The 19,168-nt window shown below is 39.9% G+C and overlaps 1 protein-coding gene across 2 annotated transcripts in view; it reads right to left on the bottom strand.

Annotated features, from left to right (window-relative positions):
- Positions 1-10,950, bottom strand: part of CLSTN2 (calsyntenin 2) — a 387,192-nt gene extending 376,242 nt beyond the window's left edge. Inside the window, exon 1 of one of the 2 annotated variants that reach the window (XM_054835708.1) lies at positions 10,696-10,950. In XM_054835708.1, the coding sequence (XP_054691683.1) occupies positions 10,696-10,888 (193 nt within the window). In that variant the 5' untranslated portion in view covers positions 10,889-10,950. The remainder of the gene's footprint in view (positions 1-10,695) is intronic. The other variant, XM_054835709.1, reaches the window with a different exon arrangement.
- Between the last annotated feature and the right edge of the window lie 8,218 nt (positions 10,951-19,168).

The following is a 19,168-nucleotide window of genomic DNA, read 5'->3' as shown; positions in this document are numbered from 1 at the left end:
TTGCAATCATTGGAAGTGATCCACAGACCCCACAACACTAAAGACTGCAGTTAAAGGAGTGCAAAGGAAAAAAAAAAAAATCAGTTTCTGAAAACAAGCCTTGAAAATATTACTCTTCAAATTATTTAGTCAAGAACTGCTTGTCTTATCTTGTATCTTTCACTTCAGCAAAACATTGAAATAACTGCACTTTGATCTTTCCACTTTATACATCTTTATTGTTAACACTGTTTTCAAGGAAGAAAAAGATGGAAGCCAACTACAGTATCCAGTGCTTTTCCATTTATCACACCAAATTCACAGTTTATGAATCTACCTTTGCTAGATCTATAGGTCACTATCATAACACAGATTTTTTAAAACAGTTTAGCATAAATCACACTGATTTAAGCCTCTCCAGGTTTTATTTCTCAACATGAACTTAAAATTCTGTTAGCCAAGATCTTAAGAGTTCATTGTTTTCTTCCCAAGACTGACAACAATGGCAAATACCATCTGTTCAACTGTAATTCAGGGATTTTTAAAGTAGCTCTCAAAAAGAAAAAGGAAAAAAGCCCCTCAAATATGATTGCCATAGTTTCTTCAGAAATACCTCAAATATTGTTGTTAATGCATTCTATCATATATTAACCTCTGCTAGCAGCCTTTGTGAAACTAACTCCAAACCAGATTTTAGAAGCTAAAAATGTCTACCACACAGAAAACCATGAGAGCTCACAGACTATTTTAACTTTGTTTCACCAACTCTTATTTTGCAAGCTCCACTTATAACCAAGAAATTCAACCCAATTAATGCAATTTTGTAATCCAGCATAGGCAAGATGGAGTGATATTTTCAAGATACAGTCAGATTTTTATTGCATTTCAAACATTCAAGTGTAAGAAAAATAAAAACCGCAAAGTTATGAGGGAAGTGTTCATTACTTTGTGTTTGTAAGCTTTTGTGATATGCCTGCATTACCTTTTCACTTCTCCCTCATGTTACCAGTATGGTTTATCATCTTTTAAGGAATAAAAGATTACATTACCTTAGTCTCTTGATTTCAGAAGCTGAGGGTTTAGGGGAAAAAACAAATATCTTAAAAGTCAATAAAAAAGTCACTAGTTATTAAATCCTTGCAAGCTGATAATGGTCAGAGACACTTGCAGCACATATGACACATGCACACACATGTAGTATTTCTAAGCATATGCATATTTCAGTGAGAAGAGAATCTAGTCAAGTGAGAAAGTAAGAAGAAATCAGTCTCAAAATAAGCAGAGTCCAATTTTTCTTACCTATTTTATTGACTCTAATCTGCTAGCAAACGAGTGATGGATGAATGCTGATCAGAAAACACCACGACCTTAACATTTACATTTGATGGCAATTTTCTTCAAATGAAATAAAGGTGTCCCACTTCATTTTACATGTCCTAAGATATGTATAGGAAAGTAGCAGTAAGGTAAATAAAATGTCATTCTTAATAATTGCTATTAGAAAAGCATACAAGCACTACCCATACTTGGGATACACAACTTTAAATGATTAGTCTGATTTAAAACAGTTTGACAAATTGAGTACAGTTGAAACCTTGAGAAACTGCAGCATTGCTCCTCTTTACTATACTCACAGCACTTAACTAGTAACAGACAGGAATCATGGGGATCGGATGGAAGACCATCAACAGGAAAGGAGAGAGAAACAGACTGCTTCATTACAGGTATTTTGAAAATCACCATTGTGAAGAATTACCATGCTTAAATCTGTAGGATAGCCATCTTGATCAACACTTTACTTAATAGTTTTAAGTTGAATGAAAAGCACTTTGAAAAGAAAAAAAAAAACCCCACAAAAATTGTTCTATTGACTCAACGAAAGCCATTATACCACAAGAAGCCATAAGGTGAAAGAGATTAAATCAAACATTCCTCCTGTTTGGATAAAGGCAACTATTAGCCAAAGAACATTAAAAGCTTTGAAAGAACTGTTTACATTTATACTAAAACACACAAAGGATGAAATCCTGATTCCACTGAGATACACTGCAAATCTCACATTGATTTAAAGAGGGTCAAGATTTCACGCACAAAGACCAAGCATCTAAATAACAGCATTAACTGCTAGGAAACTGCAATTCCATGCAGAACCATCTTTACAATCAATACAGAGAGAAGTCACATTAAAATGAATTGTAGTTCAGCACATACACTTCTATCCAAAAGCATTTTTTCAAATTGGATATTAAGCAAAATCCTCTTTCATAGTCCAATATTCCTAAATGATACATTGGTCAACTTGCACTCCAACCAAATGATCTTGAGGACACTCAGTCCCACAAGGGCCCGACGAACCTGAACCATTTTTTAGTCTTTTTCATTGCTGCCAGGCTCGACCATCTCACACAGACCCCAACTACACCAAAAAGCCAAAGGCAGGGATATTTTGCCACCAAGCAACAGAACTCAAATTTTACACAAGCCCCAGCAATTTCTTAAAAGACAGATTTTAAGAACCATCCATCTCCCACATTAAGTAGGATTTCAGGGGTTGGACGGGGAAGTAAATCCCATTTAGATGCAATGTGTTTTAAACACTGAACTTTTATTTTTTAAATGTCAGTTAAGAATGACAAATGTCAAATTAACTGATGTAGTTAGAGATACATACCCATATTTTTCCGACTAGAGCATTTATGCTGATTTATCAAGAAGTTGCTTGTAGTTTTGATGTCATACTATAATGCATAATGTTTTAATAACTTATTTTTAATAACTTCCCTATTCAACATCTATAAGCAGTCATCATTCATTTTTATTGATTACATACAGCAAAAAAACAGGAAGTCATTTAGAATGAACTCTACTAAAGTACACTTTAGAAATCTACAGTTAAAAATTTTAAATATGTAAATTCCCCTCATTAATCTAGTCTATATAGTAAATTTGCAGTTCATAAAAGAAAACAAAACACTGAAGCATTACAAGCATCCTGTAGATATCTGCTCAAAGCCCCACAGTGAATGTGCACAATTGTCTCCCGCTGGGTTCAGTTGTTAGCGTGCTTAAATACCCTGATTTATATAAACCTAAAACCAATACAGAGGTTTTCACTCTACAGCTTTGCAGTCATTCAGAATCAGCCAGATGACATGAACAGAGTTCACAAAGATGTAAACAACAGGGAAACGAAGGCTCAGCTTCCTTCTTTCAACAGTAGGGTTTACTCTGAAGAAATAATTGCATCAAAGCATACTCAGCAAGTCTGCGCATCCTGGTCAAGGACTTTGGCACACTCCAATCTTACACCACACGCTCTTGAGATGTGGAAGGCAAAATGAATTGTGAAGTTTTCTTTCAGATCTGTATCATTTCTTATACCCCATGGTTAAGTATGTAGGCACATATATAGGTATACAAAATTAAATCTGTTTAAAATAAATATAAAACATACATATATGCATGCTTTTATATACACGTTTTCTAACACTACATAAGTCATACACCAGATATCTTGTTATGCTGTTCTGCAAGAAGTAACTTGGAGTACAGGGAAGCGTATGATCCTGCAGAAAGCACTTTATATATTACATCGTAAAGTGACAGACAAGTAACCCTGCCTCTACATACAGTGACAGATTTAACAACTCTTCAGATCATGCCACAAGTACCTCTTGCAAAATTCCTTCTAACTTATTTTTACAAACCCCCTTTCCAAATCATGACAACTTTTCTATTCTTAAATAATCACAACAAACTCATAGGGAAAAGTCTAACAGGATCAAACCACAAACTGTAACTTTAGTCAGAGAATATTTTCTTTTTGATATAACTAATGCCTTTCTCAAGTTTGACATAAGGTTCCTTTTTCCCTGCCTCTAGTTCTTTTCAAACTGTCTTCTCTTTTTACCCTTATTACTTTGACTCATGCTTTTCAAACTTGTCAACAAGGTTCACCTGTTTTCTGATTCTGAAGTTTAACAGAACTGGATTTCAGATTCCTAGTTACCCTCCTCTCTACCACAGCTACAATTATGAAAGGCACCCATATAGCATTTAATAGGAGCTGGCTGGCATGCTACTTAAAACCTGCATTTGTGGAAATGAAAAAGCGTGCCAAGTCTCAAATAAGATAGGATGTTCTTTAGAATTCAGCATAAAACCCATAATCCATAACAGAACACCATGAATTTTGTTCAGCAAGTAAGCCAATTTCATAAGTCACAACCCCCCACATTTACTGGGCTGTCTGGCAAAGACCACAGGAAGAGTGACTCTGTAGGAGAACAAGGGACAGTTGAAGCTAGTGTCCCTGGCTTTGACAATGGCCAACTGCAAGCACCTATGGAAAATTAAAAAAACCACATACAACACTGCTCCTGGATAGTCTCCCAGTCTCCAGCAGCTGCTGCATAAGACCACTTCAAGGCACTTCAAGTGCCTTTGTATTGTATGCATGTTGGATTTTCATGAAGCTGTACAAGCATTTGCTGAATCCATCTGAAGGGTTAACATCTACAACACCCTGAAGCTTCTGCCATAGAGAAGGGTTTGGAGATTACCTCTGTGGAGTTGCTTACTTGTTTGATATCAAAGATGTGAATAGCCTATATGATTGATTCAAGCATCTACTACTAGCTTGTGATTCAGTGGGCTTCTCTAGAGAATAGCAGAAGGGGTGATACAACTTGTGCTGGTTTTGGCTAGGATAGAGTTAATTTTTTTCATAGTAGCTAGTATGTGGCTTCATTTCGGATCTGTGCTGAAAACAACATTGACAATAGAGATGTTTTTGTTACTGCTGAGCAGTGCTTACACAGAGTCAAGGCCTTTTCTGCTTCTCACACCACCTCACCAACAAGTTGGCTGGGGGTGCACAAGAAGTTGGGAGGGGACACAGCTGGGACAGCTGACCAAAGAGATATTCCATACCCAAAATATCCCAAAAGGGATATTTTTAAGCATCTGTAGAGTGGCCAAGGAATGGTACAAGGTGCCTGAAGAAGCATCTCAGGTGATAAAACATTTCATTAAATGTCCATATTGCCTCCAACTCTTTTCTTTCTCCACTACCAAATGTTTTCTGGGTGGTTTGAAACTCAGGTTTTGGGATGACCTTAGGAGGTCATTGCATCCATTCTTCTCCAGGCCAAAAGATTTGGTTCACTGTATGTGGCAATATTGTTCCAAATAGTTCTTACAGCTCTCCAGTTAAAGGCACTAAAATATCCTAAGAGAATCTTTCCTTTTGCTCTTCTTGTCCTACAGAGAGCATGGAGAATATGATTTTCTCCTTTGCTTTGCAGGGGCTTTTTATATACCTGAAAACTGTTCATATGCTCCTCAATTATTTTTCATTCAGCTAACAAGAACTCCTTCAGCACATCAGGTCACTTTTTCTAGACTTATCAATATGTCTGTAATCTGTTGGAACAAACTCCAGCTCATCCACATCCTACTTGAAATGCAACATCCAAACCTAAAGATTTTTCTCCAGCTGAATCTTAAATAAGGAACGTATCTTCCATCTCTGTTATTGTCCTCTGAAGTATCCTGTTAAAACTGATCGCAACTTGTTCAAACATTTTCTTTTCCTGTTAATTTTTGTTTAATGACTCAAAAGGGATAAGAGAAAAAAAAAAGTTGAGAAGCTGTCATTTGAGCATAATCACTGGGAAAGCCAGAGTTAAGTCAGAGATCCCTTTACATGGATCTCTGTGAGTTTCAGACTGCTCTTTTTTAAGGATACCAGAGGGCAAAAAAGTCTCTGAGAAGAGCTAGTTAGTTTATAGTTCTCTCCACAGACAAACAAACTGTAAATTTGAGCCAGGCCAAATCTCACTGATGTTGGGTTTAAAATTTGTCTTTTAAAATTACATGTACCCAACATTAAGTAACATTAAACATGCTTTGAACGTCACAACTTGATTATTTGCTATTTTTGTAAAAATAGGCTATGGACAACAGGGAACTACACTTGACACTAGCAATTAGCTTGCTATAGAAACAATGCATTTTATCTTTCATTTTCCCATTACTTATTTCACAGTAGGGAAGCTCTCTCTACTAAATGAAGTGCTAGCTACACCACTCAGACACTCTATAGGAGCCAGGCAAGCTATTTGCTGCCTTCTAATACAACCTTCTTGGAAACAAAAGAAACAGAAACAAACCACTTTGAGGCAAGTAAGTCAAAATGAGGACCATGAGGAGACCAAGAATATAGTAGTACAAAGGGAGAAAAGGAAGTGTATTTGAAGCTGGAATTAGACCTTTGAAATTACTTTACCAAAACAAATTTACTCCCTAACATTTTTATCAGCTATTAAATAACATCATCATAAAGCTTTATTTTCAAGAGCCCTAGGAATAACATCTGTTTCCTAACACACACCAAGCTATAACTAAATAAAACTAGTAATTTGCACTCTACTTTTTCAATGCCTGGTGGATGCACAGGAGCACTGGATCACCAATAAGTTTTTCCAGTTAAACTGTAAATAATCAAAACAAGGTGACAGTGCCTCTGAGAACTTCTAATCAGCTTTCACGCACCTTCTCCAAATCTTCAGAAGATGGAGAAAGAAAACTGAGGCCACTTTTAGGTGTGCAATTTGGCCATGAGAAGGTCTATCCATATACAGATACTACCTCCAAACTCCAAGGGCCATCACTTCAATTAAAAAAAAGCTCTGATTCTGCACTGGTCTCACGCCACTTAATTTTTGGTGACAAAAGACATACCTTCAAGGGTGTTCTTTAAGTGGCACGCAATTGCTTACAATTGAAATATGCTTTGAAAGCTCTGAAGCTCTTAGGTTCCCAGTTTTGGTAGCCTTCCAAATAATGAAATTAAAATCGGTAACAATATGATTACAGCTGGCAAACATTCTCTAGCTTTGTAATGACAACTTAAATATAGTTGTCAGTCTTCTATGCTGAAATACCTGAATACTAAAGCAGTTATCAAATACTCCAATTTTTGTCTTTTGAAACCTCTGAATCATTTCATTATCATGACACCCAGACTTAATAATCAGACAAATCTTTTATCCTATGAGACAGAAGAGTCAGTTTTCATTAATTGCTTTTCAATCAAAACACTTCAAAAGATAAGAAAAAAAAGTGTTCCTGAAAAGGCATATTCTTATCTCCATGTATTGATAAGAAAATGGCAATATGAAACTATTTACATGTCTTTTCCAGGGTTTCTTGGTGAGCTACACAGAGCACCAGCAACAGAAAGCAAGGTTGCTTCATTCCCCTCTTCTGACCTAAGCAGTGTGCCCAGTATTACTTCTCATGTATTTTGGATGAGGATAAAAAGAAGGTTCTTAATTTTTTATCTCTCTCCTTTGAATTCACACAGAAAAGTATTTCATTATTATTTACTGTGAAAAAAAAAATTACAAGTAACCATAGCGTTATGCAGAAAAATTCAAACACCGGGATCTGTCTAGCATGTTCTTAAAGATTTTCCTTCAATTTCTTCCCCCCACCCCCCAGCTTTAAGCTGTCTTTTACACAGAATATGCTGGCTCTGTCTCCCCAGGTTAGTTGTTTTTCTACCACGGATAGTCATATCAGATGTATTCACATAATAGACTTGCCAAGTGGGACTGAATGTTCCATTGATTTGGAAATGTCCTGAATGACTAAGACTTCAAGTTTTGCCCATGTAATTAATTTAATTGGAATCAAATATTCTTTGTTATTCAGATCATTGAGATGCTTTCAGCTGTACTTAAAAATTAAGATTAAAATTATGTTTGTGTTAATGATGAAGTTCAAATACAGTCAAACTTGAAAGATTGACTAATTGGGTCTCACAAGGAATTTGGATATGGCAACCTTTTTAGGACTTCACCATGTAGTTTAATAGTAAATTATTTATCTTATTCCAGTATTTAAGAGAATAGCCTTATACATAGATTTGTGGAGATACAGAAAGAGAAAGTGAAATGCTGCCAGTAGAATTTCTCCTTGCCTGTGACCACATGCACCTATGAATTTTGAATGTGCTGAGGAAAAAAAAAAAAAATCTTATCCTTCAGCATATTCTATTTTATGTAACTGAAGACCATGAGACACTGTCCACACATCATTCATGCAATTCCAATAATCCAGAAAGTGTGCCTCTCTGTCTTATCGAACAAACCTGCCTGAAAATACTTTAAAGAAACCATTTTTCTGTCCAAAATGGTGATTTTATTGGAATCTATGGTCAACAACCTGCTAGAAAGCTAACAAAGCCACAAATTGCATGTGAATGTTTGATACACAGATTAAGTGCTGTAACTGACTGCCTACTAAACATTCTAGCATTGCTTATTATATTTATTTTTCCATGGAAAACTTTATAGAGAGTCATGGGTTTTTCCTTTCTATGGAGAATAAAGCATTTTTGCAGCCTGAAGATATTTTTGTGAAAGAAATTGTTATTTTCCTACTGAGTGAATGGTGAGAACTAGGACTGTGTCTGAAATCCTTTTCCCCATCCCCAAAAACACCTTGGGGGGGGGGGGTGGGGGTGATGGCTTTGCTTTTAAGATGAGGAGCAGCAGAGCACAGCACAGTAGATGAGATAAAATGAGATTTGAAATCATTATCTTAGATTGTCTTTGCTACCCTCTACAACAGGATGCTTAAAGCACCAGAGGAGCTTTGTACACACTATGTCCTACCTGCATCTCCAACCAGAAAGCACCCACCTTCAAGCTAGAAGTCAAGTTTAGGGTTACAGTACCAAGCTTCTCAATTGCATGAGTGGAATACCCACAAAATGCCCGATGCATTAAAATTTGCATTTTATAGAAAAATATAGAGCAAGGAGAAAGCAGCACTAGATTCTTATTGAAATAAAACCTTTTTTCTTTCCTCTACTGATCAGGTGATGGGGGGGGGGGAAGGACGAGTCCGCAGAGGTGGATATATCAGATATTAACTGCATACAGTGCCAAGATATGTTAATTCATTTGTTAAGCCTGCATTATAGCCATTGATGATATCTAATTTTAAGAAAAAAGGTATGTAAAGTAATAAGCGAAAACTTAGAGCACGTAAATAACAATATAAATACCCTTAGAAAACTTAAAACACTTAAATATCAATATAAACACCCTTAAAATGTCTATTTTTAAACACTAAATACTGGTAAATTGTGGCTACTGTTATCCAAAAATGTTCTTTGCAGCCCTCCAGTGGTCAAATACAAAGTAGAACCCAAAAAGAAAACAACTCCGATTTGTCTGATGAACTACCTGCAGCATTTAAAAAGACATTTCCCATGAACTAAGAACTCGCATGTCAGTCTAAAGACAAGACACATATAAAGAAAATAATTCCCTTAAAATGCATAAGAACATAAATAGGAGGGAAATAATTCCCCTGCATCAAAACGTTCCATGTTATTTGTTATACCACACAGTTAATCTGCCCAGAAAACACTGTATCCCACCAGGACCTCAAAGTATAGGTTGGATTAGTAACATAAGTAGCAATCCACTTCCTATAGTTACTTTCTGCTCTTCGTAGAGATTAATCTAAAGAAAGTTAAGGCAATGTTTGCTGGAAAGGAACAGTTTCTCTCAAAGTTAGGACTCATGCAGTTGTTTTTTTTTAAGAAACCAAACAAACAAAACCCAAACAAACACTGAAGTTTTCCCTTCTCTCTCTCTCACGTACACAAGTAAAATAAAAGGTAATGTCTCATATAAAGGTAAAAAGAATAGAACTGCTTTAAAATAATATAGACTGAGACAGAGTTCTCAAAGCTGTTTTTAAAACTTGGGGCTAGAAAATCAAACCAGACCTGCAAGAAAACAATGCCAAGGGAAAAAGAAAACCACCAAAGGGAAGAAGACGCTGACACCGAGGAGACCAAAGCCTTTTTGAAAGGGCAGCGCTTCTGTTCGGAGGCTACGGATTACCAGAGCCGCGCAGGGGTAGCACTGCAGAACAGTAAGTTCCAATAAACCTGCGACAACCTGCGCTTCCTCACAAGCAGCGGGGTAAACGGGGAGGCAGGCAGAGGATTTGGGATGCTTTGGATGACCTGATGTCACGGCTCCCCAGAAAACTTGATAGTTACCATCTCCTCCACCCGCTCTCCTCCTTTCAGCCCTTCCTGACCGTTTACTGGGGAACAGGAGACCCCGACCTACGCGCTATCCGCCAAGCCACGGCTTCGCACCCGCGCCGGACTCCCAGAGCGGTTCCACAGCACCGGCCGCACCGGGAGCGGCATCTCCCGCTCAGCTCGGCCCCTTCCAGCGTCCCTCTCCCCCCGCCGCCGCCGGGCACGCCCGAAAAAGTAGCGGGCAAGGAGTCGTCGGAACCCGCTGACCCGCGGCCGCCCACCGAGAAAGCGGCCCCAGCGCAGCCGCCAGCGCCGCGGCCCCGAGCCCGCGCAGCCTCCCGCTGTGTCATGTGTGTCCCCCCCACCCCAAACTTTCTGCTTCGCCACCTCTCCGGGGAAGGGCGCTGCCCGCCCGCGCCACCACGCCGCGGGGTGACCGCCCCGGCCGGCTCCACCAGACCCCTCAGCAGAACGGCCACCCGGCCCCGCTCCCCCCCGCCGCGGGCTCGGGCACCGCGGTCACCCCCACCGCCCAGCCCCCGAAGTACTCTCGGGCGCCGTCCGCAGGCTGGCGGGCGGCGGCACCCCCGCCCCGGCCCCGCCGCTCCCGCTCGCCCCGGGGCCGCCGCCCGCGGTACCTGCCTTTGGCGGCGAGTAGGCTGCCCAGCCCCAGCAGCAACGCCGCCGGCCCCCAGCAGCAGCGCCGCCGCATCCCCGCCGCGGCGCCTGCCCTCCGCGCGCGACACGCCGCCCTGAGCGGCAGCTCCCGGCGACGGCTGTCTGCGGGGCGAGGCGGGCGGGCGGAGGCTGCCGCTGCCGCCGCTCCGTCATTCGCCCTCACTGCCAGCACCGGGGCGGCTCCGGCTCCCGCCCCGGGACCACGGCGACGTCACGGGGAGGGGAGGCATGAATATTCATGAGCGGGGGGAAGCTCCGGGCTCCGCCGAGAGGGCAGCGCCGCCGCCGGGCCCGGCTGTGAGGAGAACGGGGGCGGGACGGCACCTGCGCGCGGGGCGGGGCAGCCCCGCGCACCTGCTCGCGCACCTGCTCGCGCACCTGCTCGCGCACCTGCTCGCGCACCTGCTCGCGCACCTGCTCGCGCACCTGCTCGCTCACGTGCTCGCGCAAGTGTCGCCTTGCCCCCCGCGGGCACGAGCTGCGGCCGGTGGCGCGGGCAGAGCAGGGCGGCCCGGGGGCCTCGGGAACCCCGAAAGGGCGCGGTGGGCAACGGCGGGCAGCGAGAGAGGCGGGACAGAGCGGGAGAAAGCGAGGCTTTGGGGAAGGACGCAAAGGGCGCCAGGGGGGACACAGAGGCGGGGGCTGGAAGAAAGGGGCAAGCCAGGGAAGATAAAGCAACGCTTTAGTAACTTTGGGGGAGAAATAGGGACCTTGGAAACCCCAGATAGGAAGAAGGCTCGGGAAGAGAATGTGAAATGATTTTGTTGGAGGAAGAGGACAAATTGCAAAGGTTTTGCTAAAGTGGAGAATAGAAGCAGGAATGGACAAGACCTGAGCCCTTCCAGATGGAGACTGCGCTGGTGAGGCTCAGAGCGGCGCAGGAGGGATGTGGGATCGGCTGTGAAGGCAAGGAGAGCTCTGTGGTGAGATCTCGGAAATTATGCCCGGGAGAGACTCGTATCCAGGACTGCCGAGGTCTGAGATGTCCTGGAAGGAAAGCACAGGGAAACGCGAGGACGCTCGCTGCAAGAGCATAAACTACACTAGCAGTAAGATACTAGTTACGTACAAGCTGAGAGAGCTACAAGGAATTGTTGCAGGGTACCTTGTGCTCTGCAAAGTCCCCTCCCTGCTTCAACTGTTGTCTTGTGCTCTATCCCATAAATTGCTCATCAAAGCCACGTAACTCTGGAACGCAGGTACTCGCACCAGAATCACGCCTCTAATGCATGCTTGTTAATCACTTGACTTTGTGAGGGCTGTCATTCCGACAGAGAACGCGTTCAGGCTGCCCTAATGAAACGGTAGGAGTGTTAGTTGAATAATGGGTACCGAAGAGCAAGACTAGGGTCCATCACTTACACAGAAGACATCGCAGTCATTGGGTAAAACTGTTTCAGTCTTTACGACTACTCCTTTCCGTTATTTTACTTTCCATGTATTGCTAGGAGCATGACTCATCGAGCAAATCGCTTTGAGTAGATGGAATGCAAGATTCCCTCCTTCTTCCTCCAACCATGCACGCAGAAACAGTGATATGGGACACAAAGACAAGAACCCAAGCCCTTTTCCAAACCTAAGATGTAACATTTCATCTGCTAGAGGAGGCTGGAAATACACATTTACTGTCCTGCTTCATCCAGACAAAAAAAAATTCAGGATATACTGGTTGGGAGAAACGTCTAATGTTCTTTTTGGTTGCTCATCTAATTAGTTATGGAATATGCTTTCCTGTAATCTCTATTGTGAGTTGGAATGGAACAGGCATAAAGAAAAGTTAGGGAAAATCAGCAGTAAAATAACTTGGCATACCTGACAGCTATGCACGGGAAAAAAAATTGCCAGCATTCAGTTCTTGCTCATGTTTCTACTGAACGAGATTTTTTCATGAGGAATTCAGCTATTATAAGTCCCTTCTTACGGAGGAAACTCCTCCATCGCCAAAGCGTTAAATGTTCCAAACCATCATTTGCTACGTATGCACCGTGAGGGTCTCCTGCAAACAGCTCAGAAGCACTTTCAGTAGATGATACAAGGCTTGCCCATGCTTTCTGACACCCAGCTGGGAGCACACTGCTACCCGGCTTGTGAAACCAGCCACGTACACTGCAGCTGATTTTTTTAAAGGTGCGCCGCTGAGCTGAGTGCCCAAGCATCCATCACCTGGAGACAAATATTAAATATAGCGCAGAGAGGTTTAACTATCAACATGAATGAGAATTACAGGATAAATCCACATGGTCCTGGTCAAAATCACCCACATTTATAGCAGTCGGACTGACAAAGACTGCAAAGGCATAGAAGGAACTTTAAAATCCATAGGATTTTAGTTTGTTAATAATAATAAAAAAAAAAAAAAAGGCAAAAAGCTATGTGGCAGGCAGCAACAGAAGTCCAGTAGCAACTGAAAGGTTAGAAATATGACCTATGGACTAATACATTAAAATAGCATACATACAAACACAACAACATAATTCAGAAGAGGGTATTTTCGTACAGTGAACTAGAAAGAATTTGAGGAAGCTAAAATTGGAAAATACTGCTTTTCAAGTATGAAACTATTATTAATGATCCAGAATATAACTGATTTGGCAGTGGTATCTAGAAAGCAGGTTTGCAAGGTAGATGCTGTACAGGAAGATGCATCTCTCTTCTCAGCAACTTATAGTCTAAATAAATAAGACAGATAACAGAAATGAAAAGGGACAAATGTTACCCCATTCCACAGGCAGGGAGCTGAAGTACAAAAGATGAAGAGACTCCACTGATAGATAACACTATATTGGTGTCAGAATCAAAAACTAATTTCAGCTCTGGTACCTTAATCAAAAACTGTTCTTCTTTTTATCTGATTGACACGACAGCCTGGGTGTTCTACAGTCTTCTGGTGGTGTCTTATACAAGTGATGGATGTAGACGGATAGAAATATTTACAAACAATAATAATAATGTAGCACTATGCAGAAATTTAAAGTAAATAATTGCTATCAAGTCCTACATTTTATGCTGCTTTGCAACCAGGAGCGTCCATTAACTTCTACAGCCTTTACCAAGGTTTAAGCAAGCAAGATGAAAATCCTTGACTCATTTTACTCTGTCTAATCATTGTGTAATTGAAGAGGTGTATCTTTCAATTCTTGCTTATATACCTTTGTGACAGAACCATTACAGTAGGGAAATGTATTATTTAGTCCCAAGCGGGACATTGCTGAAGGATTAGCTCTGACCTGAGATCCATCCATTCACATGTCTAGAACCACTACTTTGTTCAGACATGGTTTATTGGCCTTGTAAAATAGAAATTCTAAAACAAGGGGGAAAAGGTCATAGCCATGCATTCACTGAGAATTATTGACATGGACCCGGCATCAGAGGCAGTCAATCAGAAAGATCCATTTGAGTCTAGAGATGTAAAGATTATTTTTATCATAATTTTCCCAGTGTGCATTCAAGATGCTGCTGGAGGAAGGGATTTAACCCTGACAGACAGAGTTTGCTGAAGAAACCTGGGTAGCTCCAAGGTCATGGTCAATCCTGCCTCGTGATTATCAAAATATTTAGCTGCAAGTTTTAACTATCATGATGATCATATTTTCTGAATAAAAGTTAATAATGTCATAGTGAATATCAGTTCTTCTAAGTAATAAAGAAGAGATAGCTGAGCAGTAATATTCACGTACAAAGTGGTATTACACTCCATTAATTAAAAGCAACTTAAGCATCAAAATAAAGGAAATCATGAAAGAAGATTCTTTTTCAACATTATAAAAGTCACTTTCTCATCCATATAAAAGATTTCAGTACATGAATATACATAATTCAGATCCTATAGCAAACCCCATTGTAGCATTTATTATAGCATCTGGGCCTAAGGTTCTTTACTGCTTTATTTTAGGACATTGCTCTATGTTTGCGTAACACCGACAATGAGAAGCACATAATCTGATTGGGTGCCTAAAGCCATGATTTAAACAATGTTAAACTTAATATAAAGTTTAAAAAAAAATAAAAAAAACCCCACAACACAGTAGACAAGATTTGATTACTTTTAGAAGTTTATGTATTACCAAAGAAAATGGCAATATATATTTCTGTTGGGAAAATAAAAGGGAGAGGAGCATATATGCCATTTTAAAGAATAAAATAGATTTAAAAGATGGCATTATAAAGCATGCATTTTAATATGATACATAAAAGTCTAGTGTTGCAATCAAGTAGGGAAATAAGTATCCACTTTTTCAATAGAATGGGAGTAAAATTTGGTTTTCCTAGTCATATAAAGTAAGGGGTTTTATGTGTGCCAAATGCAGCAGCAATGACACTGATGTAATTTATGCTTCTTTACAACAAGTCTGAACAAGGCCTAGGGCCTTCCGGATTATTTGCTCTTTCGCTCCATGGGTTTCAACTTGCCTTGACTGTTAGAGGACCTGAACAGAATGATGTAGCACTTTGCTACTGCTACGGCAGGTTCCGTTGCCTCCCTAGAAGTTTGCAAGCATTTCTGTAGAGACGTATTCAGGTCAGGAGCTTTTAATAAATAAGTAGCGTCGTCAAGCAGAATAGAACAAACAGCCTCAGAAATGAGTATAAATATAAACATTACTTTCCATATATGCCGCAACTGCTAATGTGTTAATTAAACAGAAGAAAATATACTTAAATTATTTATTCTTAATAAATGAACCACCTGAATAATAAATAAATGTGTTCTGTAATCATTGGGAAGTTTTTTTAAACAAAAGGCTCTCTTGCAGCAGGAGGAATCACACGGAAGGTGGGGAAAGAACGGTATTTGTTTAAACAGCATGAAGAACCCAACTGAAGCCAAATAGCTATCACGTTGGAAATGAACACTGTGACAGTCTATTGCATCGTCCCTTATAAGTTGTGTATAATGTTGTAATTCCTGTTTAAGAATGCAGATTGGAACTCTGAAAGTATATGTAACCCTGCATTTTCTAATCAGTACAATGGAAAACGTGCAACTAGTTCTTCAGCTCCGATAGTCGAAGCCTTAACGCTGAAACCCTCTGCTTGCAAACTCACTGCTTTTGTCATGCTCTTAAATTGCAAGAGACATCAATCTTATTTTGGGCTCTGTAAGAGGCACGTGCTTTTAATTGTTATTTCAAAAGCAATATTTTTTTAAAAACATATTATGGACCTTGCTTGATTTTTTATAGTGAGAGATCACTAAATAAAATCGTGTTACATATTAAGTTAATTTCACTTAATCACATCAAAATAGCCCTTTGATGGACACCTGTATAAAAGACTTGTGTCTGGCAGAAAATGAAGACGGTAATTCAGTAGGAGATATGACTCAGATCTGAGCTAGCGTCCTGCTAAGGTCGTGCTCCTGGATGTACTTTGGAATGGATTATATAACAAGTCTTGACAGCACGTTCTCTTTAACAATCCTGCAGTACTTTTGCAAGGGTAGGGATCTTCTACCCCAATTCCTTCCTGGTTGATCACATACCACCTGCCTAACTTCCCCTTACGATTTTAATTGGAGATTGTACTCTTCCATGTTCACAGACACAAGGATTTTATGCCCAACAGTGTGCTGAATCTCTAAAAAGATAAAGAAAGCAACACTAATCAAGTAGTCAACTGATGGAATCCTCAGGGGATTGCTTGACTCTGTATTAGTCTTTTTATTGTTCTCCTTTTAATGAAAATAAGATTCTCACTCTATTTTAATATTTACCAATGAGATAACACCTCCTAGGTATTTGTCTTTTCATTTTCAGTGGTGAGATGAATTACAGAGTACTGTTATCCTTCTTTTATGTTATCTGGTTTGGATCTTTCATTTAAGACATTATTTTATGTAATTAAATCAGAATTTGGAAGCAGAGATCATGTGGGTTTTTTTCATAGCATTAATGAGATTGTCAGCAGAGTACAAGGAAATGAGCAAATTTTTGCAAATTTTTAACATAGCACAGGGTTTCAACTTTGACATTGGATCTAAATTGAGAAAGATATAGTTAAAGCTAAAAATTAACACATGGAACAGTGAATAAGTATTTTGCCTATAGCCAAGATGTAATTCCAACAAACTTAAACCAGGAACACAGTGAATAAATATTTTTTTCAGTTTGTGAAGTCTGTCTTTGAATTTGCTTTTGATGCCTTTTTCCAAAGGTATCAAAACCACCAGGTGTAAGCCACAGTTAAGTGTACTGTTTCAGAGTCCAGCTATCCAGATAGAGATTAATTCCTCCAGCATAACCACAGTTGAAGGTTCCCACGTCCATTCACCATAAATTACTTCCTCTTCTGAAAGTGTAGGCAATGTAATCTTACATTTACATTTAAACTGTTGGCTGCTGTTTTCAAGTAAGCTGCTATGTTTTACCTTTGGCTTTTTTCCCCAACTTATTTTATTCTCTTGAGAAAGATGTCAACGGAAAAGTTAATGAATCATAAAAATATGATTCCAAAATACCTGGGATTCTCCTCTATTACTTCTGTCAGAGTGTTCTCGGTGTCATTCCTGCTACTGAAAAGGTAACAACCCTTCTCATCTCTCCTATTCTGCATTAGCTCTTGAGCCCCAGAAGCAATAAACCAGTTTTTATTTAGCTGCTAGTGAGATACTGGATGATTCAAGCGGCCACAGTGGGCCGCAGGATGTAACTCAGCGTATGAGAGAGGGTGGGCTTACCCCATTGGAAAGGTGATGGATCAGTACCTGCACTGTGGCTTGCATCAAACAGAAAATGAAAAGTTAATGTAGGGTGCCCAGCACAAGTGTATAATGCTCTCTTCAGATGATTAGATCATTAAATTGGTGCTGCTGTACAACCCGCTGAACTAGGGCCTTTATTTGTGACCATTTTTTCTCTTCTCAGAGAAGCAAAAACATAGTCTTCTGGAACACTGTGTCAGCTCTTCATGGGATAGACTTCATGCTTGCTGAACTTGCATGGTAGCACTTTAGATAACTCCAAATATCCAGCGGAAATGAGAACATCAACATGTCACCAGAACTACAGTAGTCTTAGTTCTTGGAAGCAAATGCCGTCACCTGAAGGCGTATAGGCAAATTCTTTTACTCTTCAAAGCATTTATTTCTTCTTCCTAACATTCCTTCTTTCTCATATTACCTGCCTTCAAACCAACTCACCTTCTGCTAAGTTCCATTTCACAGGACACGCATTCTGCAAACAGCGTGGTAAAGTTTGAGAAGCAAATTGGTACCCCCTATTGCTAGGTTTATAGCCCATGTTAATTCATTATACTCTCCTTACAGCTTTTAATGTGCGGAGGGGGAAGAACAATAAATATCCAAGGTTACCTTTGAAGCCCAACTAAAAATGCAATTTGACAAATTTTTACAGTACTGAAGAGAAAAATTACAGTATTTCTATCCATCCTGAGCGGCCTTTATGGGGTCACTCTAGCTGCTATCAGACCGCATCGCAAAATTTCTGTAGGATCTCTTTTTCATGCCCTTTGCCTTTTTTTTTTTTTAACTTTTTCAGTTCTCATGCATTTTCCCATGTTCTAGAACTTTTAAATGAGCATTTAGTTTATCTTATTCACTCTCAATATTTTCCGATTAATCAATACTTGCTGTTCCTACCTTCTTCTAGTTTCTATATATTTTCTATATGTTTTCTTAATACTTCCTGAACTTCTAGGACAAAGTGTCAGACTCTAAGTTAGTGCAAACTAGCCTAAAATCTCTGAGGTTTTCCCATTACATTTATAACAAACACAAGTCATTCTAAACCAACACTTAGATAGCTTCTATTTATCTCTCAAAGGCTAAACACAGCTTCCCTTTACCAATTCACAATCTTCAAAATGAAAAAAAAAAACCCCACCAACCAAACACTCCTTTGCAGGAAAAGAATATTCTAATACAAAAATGCAGTCAAGGCTTGGAATCACTACATGACTATTAACACCCTTGTAACTGCTGCCTTTCCTGTAGTTTAATTACCAGCTTATTATGCCAGACTGAATGTCAGAAAATGATGATGCAGATAAAGATTTTCCAGTCACTATAAAACGTCCTCCTCAAACTAGATTTGAACCAGTTACTTTCAATAGCTATTCTTCATTTTTTTGATCGATGATTTTTTTTATAAATTCCCACCTTTTTCTCCACGTCTGAATTCTCTTGATTATTATAATAATATAATCTTATACTATATCTATTTTGTTTTCTTCTCATGCAAACGTCTTGGTAGTAACCATTTTAGATTTAATTCTATTTGATTTGAGCTGCCAAGAGCTCTTGCATTTTGGCTGATCACTTAACAAGCCCTGATATTTACAGGAGCTAATCTTTTCAGTAGGAACATAGATGAAGAGTGCCATCCAGAGACATACGGAGCTCTCGGCATACTGGAAATGGAGAACCACCTGAGTGCTGTGAGTCACAGCACTTACGGGGGGTTTTCCCCCATT

This window comes from Grus americana, chromosome 9, assembly GCF_028858705.1.
Source record: "Grus americana isolate bGruAme1 chromosome 9, bGruAme1.mat, whole genome shotgun sequence".
NCBI classification, from domain to species: Eukaryota; Metazoa; Chordata; class Aves; order Gruiformes; family Gruidae; genus Grus; species Grus americana.
Note: the sequence above shows the minus strand (reverse complement) of the source record. Positions and strands in the feature narration are given on the sequence as shown.